This window comes from Trichomycterus rosablanca, chromosome 14 (genome assembly GCF_030014385.1).
Source record: "Trichomycterus rosablanca isolate fTriRos1 chromosome 14, fTriRos1.hap1, whole genome shotgun sequence".
In the NCBI taxonomy this organism is placed as follows: Eukaryota; Metazoa; Chordata; class Actinopteri; order Siluriformes; family Trichomycteridae; genus Trichomycterus; species Trichomycterus rosablanca.
Genome location: NC_086001.1, coordinates 31452767 through 31478030, shown reverse-complemented (window position 1 = coordinate 31478030; position 25264 = coordinate 31452767). Strand labels below are relative to the sequence as shown.

The window sequence follows — 25264 nt, the reverse complement described above, 5'->3', positions numbered from 1 at the left end:
GGTGGTACATGTCAGAGTAACATCCACATGGATGGCAGGACCCAAGGTTTCCCAGCAGAACATTGCCCAAAGAATCACACTACCTCAGTCAGCTTGCCTTTTTCCCATAGTGCATCCTGGTGCCGTGTGTTTCCCAGGTAAGTGACGCACACGCACCCGGCCATCCACGTGATGTAAAAGAAAACATAATTCATCAGACCAGACCACCTTCTTCCATTGCTTCGTGGTCCAGGTCTGATGCTCACGTGCCCAACTTCTGCAGTGGACAGGGGTCAGCATGGGCACCCTGACTGGTCTGTGGCTATGCAGCCCTATACACAACAAACTGCGATGCACTGTGTATTCTGACACCTTTCTATCAGAACCAGCATTAACTTCTTCAGCAGTTGGCTGCCCATGACACTGTCGCCGGTTTACCACTGTAAACTGGAGCACTTTTGATAGATACTGACCACTGTAGACCGGGAACACCCCCACAAGAGCTGCAGTTTTGGAGATGCTCTGACCCAGTCGTCTAGCCATCACAATTTGGCCCATGTCAAACTCACTCAGATCCTCACGCTCGCCCTTTTTCCTGCTTCTAATACATCAAGTTTTAGGATAAAATGTTCACTCGCTGCCTAATATATCCCACCCACTAACAGGTATCGTGATAAATAGATAATCAGTGTTCACCTGTCAGTGCTCATAATGTTATACCTCATTGGTGTATATTGTCTATTCACATCTGCCAGTTTAATGGTTTGGTTCTTAAACCAGGGTCTCAAATGTCTCAATAGTTTAATTCTTGGTAGTCATGAATATAGAAGCAATAGTGAGCACAATTAGAGGTCTGTAATACTTGACACATTAGCCTAGGAGGTAGTACAGCAGATGACCCAACACTCTGTTGTTGTTGTTGTTGCAGGGTTTGATTCTCATCAGGGAATGTCAGATGGCTGGTTACCAACACTGCTGCTGCTAAGAGATTAATAATAATAATAATAATAAGTTAAACTTATATAGCGCCTTTATCAATGCTCAAGGACGCTTTACAACATTTTACAATACAATACAATACAATACTTTTACAATACAATACAAAAACTATGAAAAATGCTCAGTAAAGAGAAGTGTTTTAAGCAAAGATTTGAAAATAGTGAGGGAAGACGCAGAGCGGAGAGCCAGAGGAAGGGAATTCCAGAGGCGAGGGGCAGCACAGGTGAATGAACGGCCACCCATAGAAGCCCGCTTGAACCTGGGTACAGCCAATAAGTCAGAGTCAGAGGACCTAAGACTGCGACAGAAAGAGTGATACGTTAGTAAGTCAGCTAAATATACCGGGGCCAGGCCATGTAGTGCTTTAAATGTAAGTATAAGTAATTTATATTTAATTCTCAAAGAGATAGGTAACCAGTGCAGCTTAGCCAGTACAGGTGTAATATGGTCATATTTTTGGGAAAATGTAAGGATCCGAGCAGCAGTATTTTGGATACGTTGGAGAGGGCGGAGGGTTTTGGCAGGAAGCCCATATAAAATTGAATTGCAGTAGTCAAGCCGGGAGGTGACTAGAGCATGGACCAGAGTCTCAGCAGAGTCTTGTGAAAGCAAAGGACGAAGGCGAGAGATATTGCGCAAGTAAAAATAGGCAGATTTGGAGACCGATGCTAAGTGGGAGTCAAAGGAAAGGTGAGAATCGAAAAGGACACCAAGATTACGAGCACAATTTGAGGGACAGATGGCGTTGGAACCAATATTAAAAGTCACATCAGAGAGAGTAGAGACAGCAGATTTCGGACCAATAAAAAGAAACTCAGTTTTCAGAGCATTAAGCATTAAGTTATTATTATGAAGCCAGGAATGTAACTTTTGTATGCAACTGGTAAGCGAGGGGGGAGGCACAGGGTCAGAGGGTTTGAAGCTAATATATAGTTGAGTATCGTCAGCATAGCAATGAAAGCTCAGACCAAACTGGCGTACAAGGGGGCCAAGAGGGAGCATGTAGATGGTGAAGAGGAGGGGTCCAAGGACCGATCCTTGAGGAACACTTTGTGGAACCGGAATGGTAGCAGATGAGTGGTGACCAATACGAACAAATTGACACCTGCCGGTGAGATATGATTTAAACCAGGAGAGAGCTGTGTCCATGAGACCAAGCTCAGACAGGCGTGCCAAGAGAATGTTATGATTAATTGTGTCGAATGCTGATGAGAGATCAAGTAGGAGGAGAATAGAGACAAGACCGTTGTCAGAGGCAAGAAGAAGATCATTTATAACACGAATGAGGGCAGTTTCAGTACTATGTTTAGAACAGAACCCTGACTGAAAGATTTCAGATAAATTATTAGCATCAAGGTAGTCGAGCAGCTGGGAGGCTACAACTCTTTCTAGAATTTTAGCGAGGAATGGAAGGTTGGAAATGGGTCTAAAATTGCTGAGAATGGACTGGTCTAAACCGGGTTTCTTAATGACAGGGGTGACAGCAGCAAGTTTCAAGCCATCAGGAACCAATCCAGAGCTAAGTGAAAGATTGACAATGTGGGAGATGGGAACAGATAAAGTAGCACAGCAGAGTTTGAGAAGGGCAGTAGGAGCAGGGTCAAGGAAAGAGGTGGCAGATTTCGATGTAGATATAATTCTCTCAATGGTACCAGCGTCAACAGTGGAGAAGCACGGAAATGAGCAAGAGGATAGAGAAATGTAAGAACCAGATATAGTGGAGATAGATTCCGAAGTGGAAAGTTCACTATATATGCCCGACACTTTATCTTGAAAGAAAGTGAGAAAAGAGTTACAGAGATCCGACGACGCAGTGACAGAGTTAGATGGGGGACACAGAATCTTATTAACAATAGAAAAAAGTCTAGACGAGTTATTGCCAGCTTTTTTGAACTCAGAAGTAAGGTAGCTAGATCGAGCAGCATTTAAAGCTGCTTTATAATTGGCCAAGTGGTCCGCGAACGCCAAGGCATGAACCTGCAGCGACGTTTTTTTAAACAGACGTTCAAGCCGTCGGCCCTGGGTTTTTAAGGTTCGAAGCTCAGGAGTATACCAGGGAGAGGAGTGAGAGGAGGGGACAACCCTAGTTTTAACAGGAGCAAGGACCTCAAAAGTATTTGTGAGAGCCTGATTATATATATTCACAGCCTGATTAACAGAGTGCTGAGACGTGACAGAGACAAAGTTCGAGGATAGTAGGGTAGCAGAGAAGGACAATGGGTTAACAGAGGAGAGGTCCCGATAGGTGATTACAGTCTTAGATGAATGAGCGAGGGCAGGCAGTGAGAGACTCGAAGTTATAAACAAATGATCCGAAACACCAATGTTGTGTCCTTGAAGATTACTGATATTATTAGTAGTGGAACAGATAAGGTCCAGGATGTGACCATGTTTATGAGTAGGAAAAGTTACATATTGTTGAAAATCAAAGCAGTTAATTAATGACAGAAATTCAGTAGAGTTTGAGGTTTTGGAGTCTAGGTGAATATTGAAGTCACCCAGCAAAACTACAGACGAAGTTAGACCACACACAGACGTCAAAACTTCAGACAAATCAGACAGAAAATCAGCAATGGGATTTTTAGGTGGCCGGTAGAGGAGTAAAAAGAGAGTAGGACTAGGGCACAAGATCTTAACCACCATGTATTCAAAAGAAGAAACCTTAGGGGAGTTACAGATACAGAGATTGATAGCCTGGGAGAAGAGCACAGCCAAGCCGCCACCTCTCCCAGAGGACCTAGGGGACGAAAGATGCTTAAATCCCGCCGGAGCAGCAGTGTTCAGATGGATATAATCATTAGGCTGTTGCCAGGTTTCAGTCAGAAAAAGAAGGTCAATGTTATTATGAATAATGTGATCACTGAGTAGAGCAGCCTTGTCAGTGAGTGAGCGACAGTTAAATAGTGCCATGGTGAGCAAGCGATTATGAGAAGACCGAGTCAGAGCAGGTGGGCTGTTGGTACGAGAAATCGCACGTAATACGCCAGGATCAGCGCCGCGAGGATGCCAGGTAGAACGCTTCCAGGGACGACGATCAGTAGACCAGATGACCGGGATTGCTAAGGCTGATGCTTGATAGATGAGAATAGGATGAGAAGATTACAATATACCCACCATGTTCACCATGAGCAAGTAAGAATAAAACACACATCTACAAAGCACACACATCTACAAATCTGAACACGTGGATTTACGCTAAACTGTGTCCTTTTTAATATGAACAAAACATAAGTCTTTATGTTGGTGTTTGACTTATGCTTGGAGACACAGCCAACCTTCTGGGACGGCATTATTTGTCACATTTATATGTTTTTGATCTCACATCTAGACACGGCTGGTTGTGCCACCCTTGGAAATAACTGAACAAATGCAGTCAAATGTTTTAAGGATGTGGATTTGGGATTTGCAGAGACATTATTGGCTCAATAACAACTGTAACACATCTGTACAAGCTCAGCTGGATTTAGGCAGTTTAAGTCATTCAGCATGGCAAATCATCTCAAGCTGTCAGAATGAATAACAAGTGCATGTGAACTGAGAGCTTTAGGTTTCTTCATACCTGTTTACTTGGATCAGAAGGTTGCTGGTTCTATGGTTGATTGGCTGCCCCATTGGTGTTGTGGCCCTTTCGCAGATTGTACCCTAGATTTTGACCCATGCTGGGCACGTGCTGTGCCACTTGGTGGTCGTCTCCGACTTGTTCTGGGTTTCCTCTCTGTACTTTTGCCCTCTTTAATAAATCATACATCGTTCTCTTCTTCTCTCTTTCTGTCAGTGATGAGGAGCTGCAGTACTCCCTGCAAATTCTGCTGGAGTTAGAGATGGACATTAAAAGTACTGGACCAAACCCATTCAGCTGCAAGAAACCTGAGCAGGTGCAGTCGAGTCCCAACAAGGAAACAAGCTACTGCAGTGCCTTTTACCTGACCTTCCAAGGTCTGCTGGAGGACAAAGAGGAAGACCAAACTTAATCAGCATAGGATCTTTTGAGGTTAATAGAATAATTCGGATGGCACGTCTGTACTATTTGACCTTTAATGTTGTGACATTTCCTCTGGAATTATTTTGTACTGTTTACTTGTTTACATTTGGCTGTTTATTAAAAGTTCTCACATGTGTATTGCTTATTTACAAGGACAAGATAGCAGGCAAAGTGCTACAGCAGGTAGTTTTTATAAGTCTCTCACAGCTTTGGGGTTTAAGCTTCATGCCTGCAAATGATCATATAACCCAAGTTCAGTGTGTGACCTCCACAGAGCAGGTTTTATTTAGGTGGTGCTGGTGTGTTAGTGTGTGTTGTGCTGGTATGAGTGGAGTTTTTAAATACCGTGTCCACCCATTGTCCACTCTAATAGACACTCCTACCTAGTCGATCCAGCTTGTAGATGTAAAGTCAGAGACGATCGCTCATCTATTGCTGCTGTTTGAGTCGATCATCTTCTAGACCTACATCAGTGGTCACAGGATGCTGCCCACGGGGCGCTGTTGGCTAAATATTTTTGGTTGGTGGACGATTCTCCAGCAGTGACAATGAGCTGTTTAAAAACTCCACTCAAACCAGCACAACATACACAAACACACCAGCACCACCTAAATAAAACCTGCTATGTGGGGGTCCTGACCATTGAAGAAGAGGGTGAAAGGGGTAACAAAGCATGTAAAGAAACAGATGGACTACAGTCAGTAATTGTAGAACTACAAAGTGCTTCTATATGGTAAGTGGAGCTGATAAAATAGATCAACTGGAACTTTAACAAACTTGCCTGGACGAGGACCCAAGATTGTTTTTGAGGTTGGGGTTACTGTGTTTTATGATCATGGTTGATGGTTTTTGTTTGTTTCCTTTTTTCTTACAGCATCAACAGTTTTACTTCATAGTTCCAGTGGTTACTACGAGATCTAATCATCCTTTACTACACACGGTTATTAAGACTGAACAACATTTTGCAAAACTCGATTGTCTTTCTAAACCAGCCTAAATCAAACCATCAGGAATTTGTTGTTAGACTGCTCCCCCTTTTCCAGCTCCTATGTCATTATTTATTATTACCTGTTATTTATTATTTATAAATTATTTATTAGTTTTCAATACAACATCACAACGGCAAGAACAAGGTGTTTTGTAAGGTGTTGCAGGCAGCAATGACGACTTTTCTGATACATGGTTAAGAAAAGGTGGAATACAGATGATTTGTTGTGATGTTTTTGTACCAAATGCAGGTGAAAGAGGATCAGCAGCAGCAGCTGAGCGGTGCGTGTGGTTCTCGGTGTGTTTTGAAGAAGATCAGCTGATTCTTTCATTCTTACTACAGTAAAACACTTATTTTGTTCAACAGAAAACATGATGCTGAGGTAATGACAAAAAGAGTTAAATTTTGGAAAGTAACATGTTGAAATATGTGATGCATGTAACATGAGAGCACGTTGGGGGTGTTAACGTAAGTGCTAGTTTAGAATTAGTGCACTTAAGGTATGCTCCCAAGTTATATTGGGACGGTACCCGTCATGTGAGTGTTATGTAATGTACATAAATATAACCTGTTCTGTTCGAGTGCGGATCTGTTCAGTGTCTTTGTTTGTAGTTTTGTTGATAATTTAAGTTGATGAACGCAGGTGAGTTTATACATTTCCACACTTCTGTACATTAATGTGTAAAGTAACTTTATGAACTTTTTTTGAACATGACGCTCACAAACTAAACCAAGAAGTTTGAGCTGCCGTAAATAACTTGCTGTGTTTTTTGGTGTTTCTGTTTACGTGTAGAAAAATGGCTGAGTCCAAAATTTCAGTAACTCAGACCGAGTTCAGCTGTTCAGTCTGTCTGGAAACACTGAGGGATCCTGTAACTATTCTATGTGGACACAGTTTCTGTATGGTGTGTATTAATAACTGCTGGGATCAGGAGGATGATAAAGAAACATACAGCTGTCCACAGTGTAGACAAACCTTCACTCCAAGACCTGTTGTGAGGAAAAACATTATTCTGGCAAAAGTTGTAGAAGACCTGAGGAAGAAAGAATCCCAGGGTTCCCTTCCTTCTGGACCTGATGATGTGGATTGTGATTTCTGTACAGAGAGAAAATCCAAAGCAGTAAAATCCTGTCTGGTGTGTTTGGCCTCTTTCTGTGAAACTCACTTTCAGCCTCATTATCAAATTCCTGTTTATAAGACTCACAAGCTGGTTAAAGCCTCCAGACGACTCCAGGATCAGATCTGCTCTCAGCATAATAAACTGCTGGAGGTTTACTGTCATACTGATCAGCAGTGTATCTGCATGATGTGTACCATGGATGATCATAAAGGACATGCTACAATATCAGCTGCAGCAGAAAAAACTGAGAAACAGGTAAAAATATTATACAGCTCTCTTTAACAAGTAACAACTCATTAGCATTTACACTGACGTTGTTTATGTGGTGCTCGTACACAATAGAAGTAAATTCTGAATTGTTATTCTGTGTAGAAGCAGCTGCTGGAGATCCAGAGAAAATTCCAGGAGAAAATCCAGAACAGAGAGAGGGAACTTTGTGAGCTGATAAACGCTGTGGAGTCTTATAAGGTAAGTTGTATAAACAAAAAAGCTCTCAGGATCAGTCCGACTCTCCTCCATTAAACCAATATCCATTAAAAATTACATATTTTACTGGTAACTTTGCAAGTGATGGAGCATTTTTGTTCATTAATTCAAAATAAAAATGTAATTTCGCCTGGTTAGTTGGTGATTGATGCTGTACAACAATTCTGAGGTTGTGCTAATAATTATGAGGGTGATAAAATCAGATTAGGACTTTGACTGGGCCAACCAAAAAGGTTGATTGTTGCTTTGGATCAAGATGCTTAAACATAAATGACTGTACAAGATTTCTGCTGAAGACTTGAGAATGTGGACATGATGATGATGGTAACATTTTCAAGGGTATGAAAAATCAAGCCATTTAGCACCATCACCAAGCTATAAGTGATGAAAGTCTTAGTCTGGCCAGTAGCTACATATGAATGTGAAGGATGGACAAATATCTGAGTGAGAATCACTTCCTCTTTCTGACTTTTCTAACAGTGTTCTGCACAGACAGCAGTGAAGAACATTGAGAGGATCTGTACTGAACTAATCAATTCAATTAACAGAAGATGCTTTGAGCTAAAAGATCTGATCAGAGATCGAGAGACAGCAGAAGTAAGTCGAGCTGAAAAAGTCCTGAAGCAGGTGGAGCAGCAGATTGTAGAGCTAAAGAGGAAAGATGCTGAACTGGAACAGCTTTCACACACAGAGGATCCCGTCCATTTCCTCCAGGTAACAGCACTAAAAATAATTATATTATTGCTGCACCAGTCCAAGTAATAAATTACAGCGGTACCTTGTAAGTTGTCTTCCCCTAAACTCAAAATCTTTGAAACTTGATGCCTTTTGTTGAGAAATTTGTTCCCTTAAACCTTACAATGTTGGGGAGAGTCGGAAATGCAACAGAAACCACTTCACAAGCAAAGCATCCTCACCTGTTCTCTTCTTTTATAGGCGTTTCCCTTTGGTGGTTGCTTTTGCACATCTTCGTGCATCTTCCACAAATCTGTAACATAGGGAAAACCCCCCTACTTAAAACACATTATGACCCATAAAGTCGTAACACTCGGGGTTCTGAGAAATTGTGAGAATCAGAATCAGCTTTTCCGAGAGATCATTAAATACTGTTAATGTTATTAGGAGAAACTTCACTCTGTGCCTCATGTCTGTCGTCCATCATTTGTGATTCATCATCATCTTGTTGTTTCTCTGTGAACATTATTTGTCTGGATGTAGAATTTTCAGTCTTTCTTGGCTCCTGCTGGATCTGCAGAATACGCCGCCATCACAATCAGTCCTTTCCTCTCATTTGATGATGTTACAAAGTCTGTATCTCAGCTGAGAGAGAAAGTAGAGGAATTCTGGAAAGAGCAGTGTGAGACAATACCAGATGAAGTTCAAGCCCTCAGTGTTCCATTGTCTCCAAAATGCTTCGGTACTAAAACATCCAACAAAACAATCAAATCCACCAACATGAACATTTTACATCTAACAACATCATTCATTTACTCATTAACCCAATACTGCTCATGGTCACAGTGAATTTAGGGTTAAATGAAATACACTCACACAGTTACTCAGACTGAAGGTCACTTTAGACAAACACTGGAAGAACATGCCAAACTTCTTACAGGCTGTACCTGCGACAGTTTCTGGTGTAAATATTTACTGTGATTAGTGATTGTACTGTTACTCTTTCTGCAGTGAAGAAAGTCCGGATTACTTCACCTCCTAAACCTGAAATCAGAGAAGATTTTATACAATGTAAGTTTCTCACAAGGACACACACACACACTGTACACACACACACTGTACACACACTCTCTCTCTCTTCTATGTTAATTGATTTATTTTGTGTTTCCTATCCAGATTTTTGTCGGTTCACACTGGATCCAAACACAGTAAATAAAATCCTCCATCTGTCTAAGGAGAACAAAGTGGTGACCTGCAGTAGAACATTACAGTCGTATCCTGATCATCCAGATAGATTTGATGTTTACCCCCAGGTTCTGTGTAGAGAGAGTGTGAGTGGACGCTGTTACTGGGAGGTTGAGTGGAGTGGGGATTATGCGGTTTATATTGCAGTGTCATATAAAAGCATCAGCAGGAAGGGAGATGGTTATGAGTGTGTGTTTGGAGGTAATGATCAGTCCTGGAGTTTGTACTGTTCTCCATCCAGATTTTCATTCTGGCACAATAAGAAAAAGACTGAAATTCCCATAATGCAGAGTTCCTCTAGAATAGGAGTGTATGTGGATTATGAAGCAGGAACTCTGTCCTTCTACAGCGTCTCTGATACAATGAAGCTCATCCACAGAGTTCAGACCACGTTCACTCAGCTCCTCTACCCGGGGTTTAGAGTTGATAATAAATCAAAAGTGAAACTGTCAGATTTAACAAATGAAATGTAAAATTTACATGAAAGTGTAACATTAAACTGTTTGAGTGATTTTAGAATCTGTAAGACAGTGACAAATTTATGAAGATTTTCTTTTTCAATTTATTAACCACCATTTATTCAGTGCTGTGAAAAAGTATTTACCCCCTTTCCCAATTTCTTCTTGTACATTTCAAAAGGGTAAATATGATACTTCTTTCTTCCCATGTCTATTATAAGCAAAATCTTATTATATAAATGATGGTCATATGATGGTTATTATATGAATGTTGGTCATTTCAGCAGTAGCGAGCGCTTATGAGCAGTAATAACTGAGAGACGTTTAGTGTTCTTAGGCTGTTTAGTACATGAGGTGTTTTAGTCTCCTGCAGAAGCTGATTCTCACCTGATTTCTCCTGAGCTGTAAAACACAAGTTTAAAAGTAAAACCAGCACATGGCGAGGAATAATACAACAGAACTTAGATACGTGTGGATGGTTTCAGAGGGGATTTGATTCTTTCACAGAAATAGTTATTTGCGTTGTGGTACGTTCATTCAGCCTTCATCGGTTTATCTCTGCTCATTCAGCCTGCAGCAGTTTGTCGCCCTCTTGTGGCACCTTTGGAGGGCGACATCACAAGGATTTTTAAACATGGTCACAAGATCTCATATTACCATATCATATTTCTTTTACACATACTCTAAATGTGTCATGAAGTTGTTATTATTATTTTATTTTTTGTAATTTTTACAGTATAATTTCCTGTCGTACGAGCGGGACGGTGAGTGTTTTACTGTAGTAAGAATGAAAGCATGAGCTGATCTTTGTCTCATTGTGTTGCTTTGATGAAGAAAAAGCCGCTGGGTCAGTGTGTAACAGGAGGTTTGGAGTGAAGGTGGGTGTGTGTGGATAAAAGCTTCCAGCACCTGGTATTCCTAGGCGGTCTCCCATCCAAGTACTAACCAGGCTCAATGCTGCTTAGCTTCCGAGATCAGGCGTTCTCAGGGTGGTGTGGCCGTAAGCGAGAGACGTTGTAAATAAGCTGCTACTTATAGACGTCCATTGTTCAGCCTTTCACTCCGCTGTGTGTCGTCTTTACTTTCTACACACAGCTTTTCAAATAAAAGATCCTGAAACAGAGACAAAACACACAGAGAACTACACACACCGCTCAGCTGCTGCTGCTGATCCTCTTTCATCTGCATTTGGTACAAAAACACTACAACAAATCATCTGTATTCAACCTTTTCTTAACCATGTACCAGAAAAGTCGTCATTGCTGCCTGCAACACCTTACAAAACACCTTATTATTGTTGTGATGTTGTATTGAAAATTAATAAATAATTGATAAATAATAGGTAATAATAAATAATGGCATAGACTGCTCCCCCTTTTCCAGCATCCTTTACTTCAAACAAAAGTTCTCTAAAAGTTAAAGGAGTGAAAGTTTCTTCATGTAAGATTTAAGTGTTTCTTATGTTTTACCCAAAGATACAGAAATATCAGCATTTCAGAACAGAACAGAAACTCCCCATACAACCTTACCAAACGCACTGATGTAAGTTAGGAAAGATTAACAAAGTAAAGCTGAAGCATCAGGTTTTTATTTCTAATAATTAGCATTAAGATTGTTTAGACAATGTGATTAGTAACATAAAACAGGTTTTAGATGTGCACTAAACTTTCATTGTCTACAATGTGATCAGTACCGTAAAACAGGGTTTAGATGCGCACTAAAACTTTCATTGTCTACAATTTGACTGGTACTGTAAAACAGGTTTTAGATCCGCATTAAAAATTTTTGTCTCAGCAATGTGATCAGTATCATAAAACCAGGTTTAGATGTGCATTAAAACACTTAGTGTAGTCCATGTGACTGGTACCAGAAAACAGGGTGTAGATGCGCACTACAACTTTAATCATACAGTAAAAAAGGGTGTAGATGCGCACTAAAAGTTTAAGGGTACCGCAAAACAGGTTTTAGATGCGCATTAAAACCTTTAGTGTAGACCATGTGACCTGTACCATAAAATAGGGTGTAGATGTGCACTAAAACCTTTAGTGTAGACCATGTGACCTGTACCGTAAAACAGGGTTTAGATGCGCACTAAAACTTTTAGTGTAGACATTCTGACCTGTACCGTAAAACAGGGTTTAGATGCGCATTAAAATTTTTAGTGTAGAACATATGATCAATACCGTGAAACAGGGTTTAGATGCACACTAAAATTGTAAGGGTACCGTAAAACAAGGTTCACATGCGCAAATAATTTTTTAGTGTGGACCATGTGATCAGTACCGTAAAACAGGGTTTAGATGCGCATTAAAATTTTTTGTGTAGAACATATGATCAATACTGTGAAACATGGTTTAGATGCGCACTAAAATTGTAAGGGTACCGTAAAAAAGGGTTTAGATGCGCATTAAAATTTTAAACATACTGTAAAACAGGGTGTAGATGCGCACTAATAGTGTAAGGGTACCGTAAAACAAGGTTTACATGAGCAAATAATTTTTTAGTGTGGAGCATGTGATCAGTACCGTAAAACAGGGTTTGGATGCGCACTTAAACTTGAATCCTACTGTAAAACAGGGTTTAGATGCGCACTAAAACTTGAATCATACCGTTAAACAGGGTGTAGATGTGCATTAAAAGTTTAAAGTTAATGTATGTGATTAGGTCAGATAGCCTGCCTCATCCCCAAGATTCTGAAGGAATATGAAAATAAACCTAGGTTATGTATATATGTATATAAGTGTGCACAGTTACTTACCTTTTGTCTACTACACCAGTGTTTCTCAACCTTTTTTCAGTCATGGCACCCTTTAAAAGTATGCAAAATCTCAAGACACCCCAGTCTAAAATGTATTAAAAAACTTACACTCAGCATCCCTCGGACTGCTAACACACGCGCACACACACCATAAGGTGTCATTTAGGGAGGGAGGGGTAAACGTGACTTACTTTAAATGGGAAACCTGAGCCTGGGATGATGCACACAATCGCCCAATTCTGGCAGGGATGGATGAGAGGCAGACACGGAGCTCCTGGTCCAGAGCCCTCAGTCGCTCCCTGTACTTGTTCTTATGTAAGTTAGGCTCGAAAAGCTCAGTTCGCGCCATGAACGAATCAGATTTAATATAACTAAACAAGTTTATAGTTTATTTCTCAATTATTTGTCATTATACTAAGAGCACTGCTTCTTTTCTGCATGTTCTCTCTCTAGCTCGGTTACGGCTCTCTTAACTCAAACTCAAAAGAAGCTTTATTGGCATGACAAATAAAGACATTCGTATTGCCAAAGCAAGTTGGAGAGAAATAATAAAAAATAACAGTAAGAAAGAACAAATATATCCAAAACAGTTACATGTGCAAAAAAAACATAAAATAGAATAAAATATTAATAAAAACAGTGCAAAAATAATAACAATAAAAATGATAATATTTACAGTAATGAGGTAGTAATAACGATCAGTTTGTGTGTGTGTGTGTGTGTGTGTGTGTGTGTGTGCAATGCGTGCAGGGCAGAATTAGGCTGATTTCCTCCAATTATAAACATACAGAGAAGAGCAATCAACTTCTGGAACCATCTAAATGAGAGCGACCCCCAGTCTTATCATTATAAAGCCCTGAAACACCAAGAGCTGAGCAAACATACCAGTCCCCTCATCCAACTGGTCCTGAGTCATTGCACCCATACACCACTAACACACACCCATACACCACCAACACACAAAGTTACACCACTAACACACACCCATACACCACCAGTAATAACGCCACTAACACACACCCATACACCACCAACATACAAAGATACACCACTAACACACCCATACACCACTAACACAAAAAGATACACCACTAACACACACAGACACTGTAATAACACACGCCGACACACCACTAACACACACCCATACACCACTAACACACAAAGATACACCACTAACACACACCCATACACCACCAACACACAAAGATACACCACTAACACACACCCATACACCACTAACACACAAAGATACACCACTAACACACACAGACACTGTAATAACACATGCCGACACACCACTAACACACAAAGATACACCACTAACACACACCCATACACCACCAACACACAAAGACACACCACTAACACACTCAGACACTGTAATAACACACGCCGACACACCACTAACACACACCCATACACCACTAACACACAAAGATACACCACTAACACACACCCACACACCACCAACACACAAAGATACACCACCAACACACAAAGATACACCACTAACACACACAGACACTGTAATAACACACGCCGACACACCACTAACACACACCCACACACCACCAACACACAAAGATACACCACCAACACACAAAGATACACCACTAACCCACACCCACATCTCTCTGATGGTCTGATCTGTTCTGACATGCTGCTTAAGCCCGGCTAGCTTAGTCCGTAGAGCATGAGACTCTTAATCTCAAGGTCATGGGTTCGAGCACCAGGTTGCGCGACTATCTTCGTTTAACATCTACTGAAACCAAAAGAACACTCTTCCACTTTGGACAGCCCGTCTCCAGTGACTTATCAGGTGGTTATTTGTGCTTGTAGGACTGGCTTGTTTTTCTTTTCTACAATGTAAGTTCAGACCTTTAGCTTCATGTTATTTGAGATCTCTACATAGATTCTTCCTCGTGTACAGAAAGACGCAGTTCAGTTTGAGAAGCTCACAGCGGGAGAGCGAGTGAGTCTGCGCGTTCAAATGAATCAAATCAGTCAATTCTTTAATCCGGTTCTTTAATTCGAATGACAGGAATAGACTCAAAAGAGTCTATTCACTAAGTTGATAGTACTCAGCAATGAGCTGTTGGAAGCTGAGGGAGTCGATTCTTTTTCATGAAGTCAACATTTTATAGTAAAAAGAGTCGGATCACTATCGTTAGCTGTCATTTAAAAATAAATCGCGGGTCAATACAGAGGCAAACCATCTCATCTAATAGAAAATAGAATAAATAATGTATAACAGTTTAATGATGCACCAAACATACAACCCTAGTCGAATCCTATATCCTATTCTCAAAGTTTTTAGACCAAGTACCACCCATTATCAAACCAAAACTTCCAAGTACTACCTATGTTTCTCATCAAAAGAACCACATATGCCACACATCAATTAGGTGTGTGTGTGTGTGTGTGTGTATATATATATACAGTATATTAGCGATGGGATTTATGGCTTCTTGAAGGGAGCCGGATCTTTTGGCTCGGTTCCTTTTAAAGAGCCGTTCAAAAAAAAAAATGGCTCTTTGTTCTTTGCGAGTCGCTAAACTTCGGGAGGTGTTAAACTATAAGATTTGCAGTTATTAACAGTGGGGCGTTTTGTTGTGATTTTGATACTTGGATGGCAATGTTCAGCAAAAGAATAGTTAAAATGTACGCCTAAATCGTCTACATTATTTTAGAATTATATGAATCCCGTTGTAACGGTGTGTGGGCTAGACGGACAGGAGGGGCGGACACAAACGCGGAGATGTGTGATAAACTATATTTAATAATAATAAAGACAAGACAGGGTTAAACTGACAGAACAGGACTAAACAGACTAACTGGGCTAAACAGACTAACTGGGCTAATGGACAGGCTAAACACAGACTAAACAGGCAAAACAGACTAAACAGGCTAACGGACAGGCTAAACAAAGACTAAACAGGCTAATCAGACTACACAGGCTAATCAAAGACTAAACAGAGCAAACAGAGCAAACAGAGCAAACAGAGCAAACAAGGCGCGAACGGGCAGAGGTACCAGGAGCAGAGATACAAGACACAAACAGAGTTACCGTGAAATAGTCTCCAACCTGCCCATTGCCCCAGCTCTCCTTATAAATGCTCCTTGATGAGGAGCAGCTGGGGCTGATTAGCTCAGGGAGCCAACCACCTGTGAGGCATGGCAGGGGAGTGAGTGTGCACACAGAGAAGAGGGGCGTGGCACATGAGCACACCGAGGCTAGCAGTGTGACAGATGCCCCTCCCAAAGGCACTACACCTGGAGTGCCTAAAAAAACAAAAACAAGGAGGTCCTGGGCCCTGCGGGGTAAATTTGAAGTCATTAAAAATGTCCTCAGGCAGGCGTGATAAAAATGGTGGGACGCAGGCTGCCGACAGAAATCCAGAGGCGCAGTCGGGGAGCGCCGACGAGAGTTCAAAAGCGCCGTCGGGGGGCGCCAATGTGGGAACAGAAGCACCATCGGGGGGCGCCAACACGGAAACAGAAGCGCCATCTGGGGGCGTCATCTCGGAAACAGGAGCGCCATCTGGGAGTGCCGACGAGGAAACAGGAGCGCCGTCGGTGGGTGCCGATGAGGAAACAGAAGCACCTTCGAAGGACACCAACTCTGGAACAGGAGCGCCATCAGGGAGCGCCAACTCCGGAACAGAAGTGCCGTCGGAGGACACCCACTCAGGAACAGAAGTGCCGTCGGAGGACACCAACTCAGGAACAGAAGTGCCGTCGGAGGACACCAACTCAGGAACAGAAGTGCCGTCGGAGGACACCAACTCAGGAACAGAAGTGCCGTCGGAAGACACCAACTCAGGAACAGAAGTGCCGTCGGAGGACACCAACTCGGGAACAGAAGTGCCGTCGGAGGACACCAACTCGGGAACAGAAGTGCCGTCGGAGGACACCAACTCGGGAACAGAAGTGCCGTCGGAAGACACCAACTCGGGAACAGAAGTGCCGTCGGAGGACACCAACTCGGGAACAGAAGTGCCGTCGGAGGACACCAACTCGGGAACAGAAGTGCCGTCGGAGGACACCAACTCGGGAACAGAAGTGCCGTCGGAGGACACCAACTCGGGAACAGGAGTGCCGTCGGAGGACACCAACTCGGGAACAGGAGTGCCGTCGGAGGACACCAACTCGGGAACAGGAGCGCCTTCGGGATGCGCCAACTCGGGAACAGGAGCGCCATCGGGATGCGCCAACTCGGGAACAGGAGCGCCATCGGGATGCGCCAACTCGGGAACAGGAGCGCCATGGGGATGCGCCAACTCGGGAACAGGAGCGCCATCGGGATGCGCCAACTCGGGAACAGGAGCGCCATCGGGATGCGCCAACTCGGGAACAGGAGCGCCATCGGGATGCGCCAACTCGGGAACAGGAGCGCCATCGGGATGCGCCAACTCGGGAACAGGAGCGCCATCGGGATGCGCCAACTCGGGAACAGGAGCGCCATCGGGATGCGCCAACTCGGGAACAGGAGCCAGCTGCGTGGAGCCTGGCGAAGAGGCTTCGTGAGTCAGCTGCGTGGAGCCTGGCGAAGAGGCTTCGGGAGCCAGCTGCGAGGACCCTTGAGAAGAAGCATCCGGAGTCAGCTGCGTGGACCCTTGAGAAGAGGCGTCCGAAGTCAGCTGCGTGGACCCTTGAGAAGAGGCGTCCGGAGTCAGCTGCGTGGACCCTTGAGAAGAGGCGTCCGGAGTCAGCTGCGTGGACCCTTGAGAAGAGGCGTCCGGAGTCAGCTGCGTGGACCCTTGAGACACTTCTTGAAACAGCTGTGAGAACCCTGGAGAGGTGTCCAAAGTCACTTGCGAAAACACTGGAGAAACGGCATTAATCAGCTGCACAAATCCTTGAGAATCTCCTTGATTCAGCTGTGAGAACCCTGGGGAGGTATCCAAAGTCACTTGCGAAAACACTGGAGAAACATCATTCAGCTGCGAGGACCCTGGAGAGGCGTCCGAAGTCACTTGGGAAAACACTGGAGAAACATTCAGCTGCGTGGACCCTGGAGAGGCGTCCGAAGTTAGCTGCGAAAACACTGGAGAAACGTCATTCAGCTGCGAGGACCCTGGAGAGGCGTCCAAAGTTAACTGCGAAAACACTAGAGAAACGTCACTCAGCTGCGAGGACCCTGGAGAGGCGTCCAAAGTTAACTGCGAAAACACTAGAGAAACGTCACTCAGCTGCGAGGACCCTGGAGAGGCGTCCGAAGTCAGCTGCGAAAATCCTTGAGAAACTCCTTGATTCAGCTGCGAAGACCCTGGAGAGGCACCCGAAGTCAGCTGCGAAAACACTGGAGAAACATCACTCAGCTGCGAAAACACTGGAGCAACGTCATTCAGCTGCGTGGACCCTGGAGAGGCGTCCGAAGTCAGCTGCGAAAACACTGGAGAAAAGTCACTCAGCTGCGAAAACACTGGAGAGGCGTCCGAAATCAGCTGCTTGGACCCTGGATATGCGTCAAAAGTCAGCTGTTTGGACCCTGGAAAGACCGGACTCAGCTGTGAAAACACTGGAGAGGCATCCGAAATCAGCTGCTTGGACCCTGGAGAAACTGGACTCAGCTGCGAAAACACTGGAGAAAAGTCACTCAGCTGCGAAAACACTGGAGAGGCGTCCGAAATCAGCTGCTTGGACCCTGGATATGCGTCAAAAGTCAGCTGTTTGGACCCTGGAGAAACTGGACTCAGCTGCGAAAACACTGGAGAGGCGTCCGAAATCAGCTGCTTGGACCCTGGATATGCGTCAGAAGTCAGCTGTTTGGACCCTGGAGAAACTGGACTCAGCTGCGAAAACACTGGAGAGGCATCCAAAATCAGCTGCTTGGACCCTGGATATGCGTCAAAAGTCAGCTGTTTGGACCCTGGAGAAACTGGACTCAGCTGCGAAAACACTGGAGAGGCGTCCGAAATCAGCTGCTTGGACCCTGGATATGCGTCAGAAGTCAGCTGTTTGGACCCTGGAGACACTGGAGTCAGCTGCGAAAACACTGGAGAGGCGTCCGGAATCAGCTGCTTGGACCCTGGATATGCGTCAGAAGTCAGCTGTTTGGACCCTGGAGACACTGGAGTCAGCTGCGAAAACACTGGAGAGGCGTCCGGAATCAGCTGCTTGGACCCTGGATATGCGTCAGAAGTCAGCTGTTTGGACCCTGGAGACACTGGAACCCGGACCACATTAGCAGTGGGCGCTTTGCTGCAGGAAAATTTTGCTCTCATGAGGCCCTCAAACACCTTAACCGAGTTCAGCTCAACTCCCCTGTCAGACCAAAGCTGCTTAGCCCACTCACGAGCAGCACCCCTCAGCCGAGACATCATAAATCGCACCCTGTCGATTTCAGCTGGCTGGGGGTCCAGAAGGTTCTGCAGGTAGAGCTGGCTCTGTAGAAGGAAGCCTTCGACGCCTGAGTCGCTTCCATCATATGGAGCTGGCCTACTAAGCGGGAAGGTTTGAGGAAACCTCATGGAGCCGAAGTCCGGAAAAACATGGACAAAAAACATCTCGCTGTGTCCTCTTAGGGAGACTATTCTGTAACGGTGTGTGGGCTAGACGGACAGGAGGGGCGGACACAAACGCGGAGATGTGTGATAAACTATATTTAATAATAATAAAGACAAGACAGGGTTAAACTGACAGAACAGGACTAAACAGACTAACTGGGCTAAACAGACTAACTGGGCTAATGGACAGGCTAAACACAGACTAAACAGGCAAAACAGACTAAACAGGCTAACGGACAGGCTAAACAAAGACTAAACAGGCTAATCAGACTACACAGGCTAATCAAAGAGCAAACAGAGCAAACAGAGCAAACAGAGCAAACAGAGCAAACAGAGCAAACAAGGCGCGAACGGGCAGAGGTACCAGGAGCAGAGATACAAGACACAAACAGAGTTACCGTGAAATAGTCTCCAACCTGCCCATTGCCCCAGCTCTCCTTATAAATGCTCCTTGATGAGGAGCAGCTGGGGCTGATTAGCTCAGGGAGCCAACCACCTGTGAGGCATGGCAGGGGAGTGAGTGTGCACACAGAGAAGAGGGGCGTGGCACATGAGCACACCGAGGCTAGCAGTGTGACACCCGTCAGTTTCAAAAATCTGAGATGTTAAAGTCTGAAGTTGCGTGTGTGTGTGTTTGTATTTTTCTTTTTCAGCTTTATTTATTTGGCAAATGGCAGGTTTCATTTGGGAGCTGGTGTGAGTTCCAAGGTTTAGAAACATTAGCAGTTTCAGGATGGTAGCGTTCAGCACGTGCAGTACAACAGAGCGCTTGTGGGGTGTAGACTGCGATTACTTGTGCTAGTTGTGTCAACCAAGCAGATTCAGGAGGATACATCAGTGCCAAAATATGAGCCAGTTTGTTCAGTAGAACTTTATAAGCCAACAGCAGTGAATAAACAAACTTAAGAGTCACCTTAGATTACATGTCATTTCCGGAAGTCTTCCACATATACATAACGGCTCCCCTGCAAGTCAGATAAAATCTCCCGGAATCTAAAATGAGCGGCTAAAATCCGTTATCTGATATACAATCTAGTGCACTATGTAGTGAACATATTTAATTATGTAACACACTATCTAGTGCAGGAACACAAATCATCATCTAGTTTTACTTTCTAGTGCACTCTGTAGTGAACATGAATGCGCTATCTACTACACCCTCTAGTGCACTATGTAGGAAACATTAATCCGTGATCTAATATACAATCTAGTGCACTGTGTAGGAAACATAAACCAATTGTCTAATTCACTATCTAGTGCACTACGTAGGGAACATAAATTCATATCAAAAATACTATCTAGTGCACTATGTAGGGAACATAAATCCGTTATCTGATATACAATTTAGTGCACTATGTAGGGAACCTAAATCTGCTAACTAATACGCTACCTAAAGCATTATGTAAGAAACATAAGTCTATCATATAGTACACTATTTAGTGAACTAAGTAAAAAACATACATTCTTTTTTAATATACAATTTAGTGCACTATGTAGGGAACATAAATCTATTATCTTTTACACTATCTGGTGCACCATGTAGTGCACATTAATGTGTTTGTGACGCGAACAGTTAGTTTAGTAACTCAGTTAGCAGCTCCTAAAAGTTCTGTGTGCGAGAGGGTTTTAGCTTTTTTTTAGATCCCTGAAATGAGTTTTTGCAGCTTGGGATGTCTGACATGTTAACCTCATCTATCCATCCAGCTTAAATACCATAAACAGTACATAAAAACATGTGGAGTTAATTATTAATTATTAACCTTTGTGCTCAATTCCTCTTTTGTGGTTCCAAGGTGTAATGGTTAGCACTATGGCCTCTGAATCCAGTGATCTGAGTTCAAATCTCGGTGGAACCTGACTTTATTTAGGTAAAAACACTGTTATCAATGCTGAGAAGACAATAGTGTTTCACATGTGACTGCTCTATGCCAAATTAGAACACAAAGTGGCAAGTCATTGTTTACAGCGCAATCTACCGGCCAACTGCGTCCTGAACGTTTTAATGTGATTTTGATACTTGGATGGCAATGTTTAACTAAAATTACTTTTATTTAGTGTCTAAAACTTCTAAATTACCTCAATTGATTTCAGTCAATTACATATATCATGTAAGTTTAAATCACTTAAGATGTTAAAGTAAAGTCTGAAGTGTGTATTTTTCTTTTTTGCTGTGGTGTCGGGGTTCTGTAAGAGCAATAATTAAAGGTTGATAATGGTAAAAGGGTATATAATGTAAAATGTTTTCATACAGTTGTTATGACTATTGTTTAGAATTATTAGCTTACTAAAGTGCAGGTTAAACTTTTAATATGTAAATGGGAGGAGTTAGAGTTAGAGAGAGAGTGGAGGTGTGTGTGTGAGTAGAGGAGAAGGAGAGCAGCGCGTGTTCGGTCTGGTCATGTCTGTTATTACTGTCAGCTGTATGTAGCTGTAACCTGTTGTGCCTCATTAAAAGTGGTTTCACTGTTCAGCATCGAGTCTCCCTCATTTCTACCTGTACTCGCCTCGCTACCCAATCGCCACCTGAATCGACCTACAGCCCGAGTGTTGGTAAGACGAGACATTATAAAAGTTACGTTTTACACTGGTAGCAGCGGTGGTTGGCGATTAGAAAAGAAAGAACAACGCATTTTTTTGTTGATGTTGTTTTTGGGAGACTGTGGACTGTGTTGTGTGAACTTTTGGCGAACTGCGTGCTATTTTTGGCGCTACGTGCTGTTTGTTTTGCTGTTTTTGAGCGCGAAATGGCGGATGAAGAACAGCCCGCTTCGTCCCAACAGCCACGTGCAGCAGCAGCAGCTGAGACAGTACACACTCATGTTCCATTCCGTATCGAACTGCCTGCTCCATTCACTGGTGACTCTGTGGAACCATTCAGCTCCTGGATTCAGCGTTTTGAAGTTGCTTTAGATGTTTCAACCGCACATTTAGAAAAAGCAAAACTTTTAGCTGCGAGACTCAGCGGCCCTGCATTTGCATATTGGCAAAGTTTGCCTTCACAAGTTAAATCTAACTACGACCAAGCTAAAGTTCGGCTCAGTGCAGTTTTTGGGAGAACTCAATTTTTGGCCACTTTTCAGACTCACTTAAACGCTCGCCCTCGCAGATCACAGGAACCACTTGAGGTTTATGCTGCTGATCTTACTAATTTAGTAGCTGAAGCTTTTCCTCAGTATGGCACACAGGCACAGGACTGTGAGGTTTTTCGGCGCTTTGTGACTGGTTTGGACCCTTCATTGCAACTCAAAATTCATGAACATGGTGCAGTTACTTTGGAAGCTGCATTAAAAGTGGCAGCTCAGTGTGAACGTGCTCAGTTAGCTTTAACAGTGGCTGCCCATGCACCTGTCATGCCTGTGACTGTGACCCCACAACCTGGTGCCACTTCTCAATCACCATTGGCTGAATTGACAGCTGCCATTGCTGACCTTAGGACGGAGCTACACGACTTGAAACAAACCCATCTGCAACACACCGAAAGTAAGCTTGATCGCCTCACACGACAAGTTACTGACTTCCAGTGGGGCCTACCAGGCTGTGCACATGCCGTGTACCCAGCATGCACTACAACCACATATGGACACCATCGGGACAGGGAGAACCTTCAATGGCGTGACTGCATAGACTGCTGTGTCACATCTTCACATCCCTACCACAGAGGGCGCCAACTCCTTGCTGACAGATCCCCACCACCTCGACATCAAGCTTCTTCGCCCAGATGGCCTGTCCATGATGATCAACACTTCTCCTATGGCACCAACTCTGCCTCTTCTAGACGACGTCACCAGTCACCTTCTCGTTATTACGACACTCACCATCGCCAGTCTGCTGAGGATGACTACTCCTCTCCCAGGTTCGCCGTGACAGGTACTCTGCTCGTTCTCCCCCTCAGGAACGTCAAATTCAACTCAGTGTATCAGTGTGTTTTGGGTTGGGACTTTCTTACTAAACACAAGGTGACCCTATCAATTCCCCTGGCACACATACTGCTTTATGACACCATTGTGCCGTTCTCCCCAATGCAAAATCTGGTCCCAGTGCAATGCGCAGCCATCACTGCCTCCCCTGTAACTGTTCCTCCTCTGTCAGAGATGGTGATTTCTGTCTCTGTTAACAGCAGTACCGCAAAACTGCCTCACCTCGTATGTGGGTATTCTTGAGCCACAGCTTCCTTCAACCTCTACATTGGCTGTTGCTAGGACACTAACGACTGTTAATAATGGACAAGGATTGGTTAGGATAGTTAATCCAACCCAAGACCCAGTTTCACTAGCTGAAGGGTGTCCCCTAGGTCAAGTGTTTTCTTTATCTGGCTGTCCTCATGACGAATATACACTTGTGTCAGCTGTTGACACGTCCAGCATGCCCAGTGATCCAACATCAAAAGTAGATCTGTCTAATACCTGTCTGACTCCAGAAGAAATGGCACACCTTCAGAATCTTTTAAAAGATTATGCTGATGTTTTCAGCTCGCATTCCTATGATTATGGCCAAACTGGTCTTGTTCACAACCGCATTAATACGGGTGAAGCAAAACCAATGAAGTTACGGCCTTACCGCACATCTCCAGTCACCCAAGTGTTACTGCAAAAGGAAGTAGGCAAGCTCTTGGAGCATGGCATTATTGAGGAGTCACAAAGTCCGTGGTCAGCGCCAGTGGTGCTTGTCTGGAAAAAGGATGGCACTCATCGTTTTTGCATAGACTATCGCGATCTTAATGCAGTGACAGTCAAGGATTCACACCCACTCCCTTGTGTCGATGACACCTTGGATAGGTTAGCAGGTGCCCAAATCTTTAGCACCATTGACCTTACTGCCGGCTACTGGCAAATTCCGCTTCACCCACGAGACAAGGAGAAAACAGCTTTCTCCACTGGCTCTGGGTTATTCCAGTTCCGGATGATGCCAATGGGGATTTCTAATGCCCCTCCCAGTTTCCAGCGGCTGATGGAACTGGTTCTCCGTGGCCTTCATTGGAATGTCTGTCTGATCTACCTTGACGACATCATTGTGTACAGTACAGATTTTTCCCAACATCTTCAGCATTTGGGAGAGGTTTTCCAACGCTTTCGTGCAGCAGGTCTCAAATTAAAGCCGTCCAAGTGTCACCTGGCTCGCTCATCTGTCACATTCTTAGGTGTGATGATGTAAGGATACCTTACACATCACTAAGTCTGGTCGTAATGAATGGGGAAAGGGGCTAACCCAGTTAATGTGGTGAATAGTATAAATAAATAAATACTTACCTGTTGTGGTGAGGATGGTCCGGGTATCAGGGATGATACGTGACGTTGCCGGGTAGAAGGTGCCTGAACAGAGAGAAAGCATAGAATCAATTGTAAATTAGAATTGTTAGGAATTGTATGAGTTGAGAATGTTCCCTTCAGTTTCAGCTGTAGCTGGATTGGCTGTTAGGTTCTAGAGGGGAGGGACCTTTTTGGATAAAACAGGAGGAAGTAAGGGGGGAAGGGAAAGAAAGAATGGCGGGAGGCCTAAAATGTATAAGATCAGTAACTGCCTGGAGTTACGGGGTGAACTAGCTGTGGTTCTTTTGCTTTTAAAATAATAACACGTTGTAAATATCCCGGGGGTGTGTGTGTGGACAAATAAAGTTAAAGGTGTTGGAACTGGGACTCTTGAACTTTTGTCCTCCTTGCCTCCTATGCTTGGCTCATCATACTACAATACACATTACAAATGGTGGCAGCGGAAAGAACAACATCAAGGAAAAGCTTTGCAGAGAGGAATCTACTTGAGGAACAATAGAAGCAACCTGAGGACAAAGGCAAGTTAACAGCATGGCTCCAAAGAAAGTGCCAGTCCAACAAAGTACTCACACAGAGGAAATACAAGAAAGCGATGATGAAAGCCTGCAAAATCAGCCTACAACTTCTCACACAACAACTAGTAGTACAACAGCGAGCATTGAGAACCTGTATGAAATGTTCAAGAGCTTTATGAAGCAGCAGAATGAGAAGGATGAAAGGATGCATAAAGAAGTAACAAGGCAAGAACAAAGGTGGCGTTCAATGCATCATCAATTTGGACTGCTACAGGAAAT

General features: G+C 43.6%; 1 protein-coding gene and 1 pseudogene across 1 annotated transcript in view; both read right to left on the bottom strand.

The window, feature by feature from the left end:
• Positions 1 to 25264, bottom strand: part of LOC134326293 (zinc finger protein 271-like) — an 88946-nt gene that overhangs the window by 46939 nt on the left and 16743 nt on the right. Inside the window, exon 3 of the mRNA XM_063008453.1 lies at positions 21013 to 21018. Within this exon, the coding sequence (XP_062864523.1) occupies positions 21013 to 21018 (6 nt within the window). The remainder of the gene's footprint in view (positions 1 to 21012; positions 21019 to 25264) is intronic.
• LOC134327164 (5S ribosomal RNA) lies at positions 10831 to 10939 on the bottom strand (annotated as a pseudogene).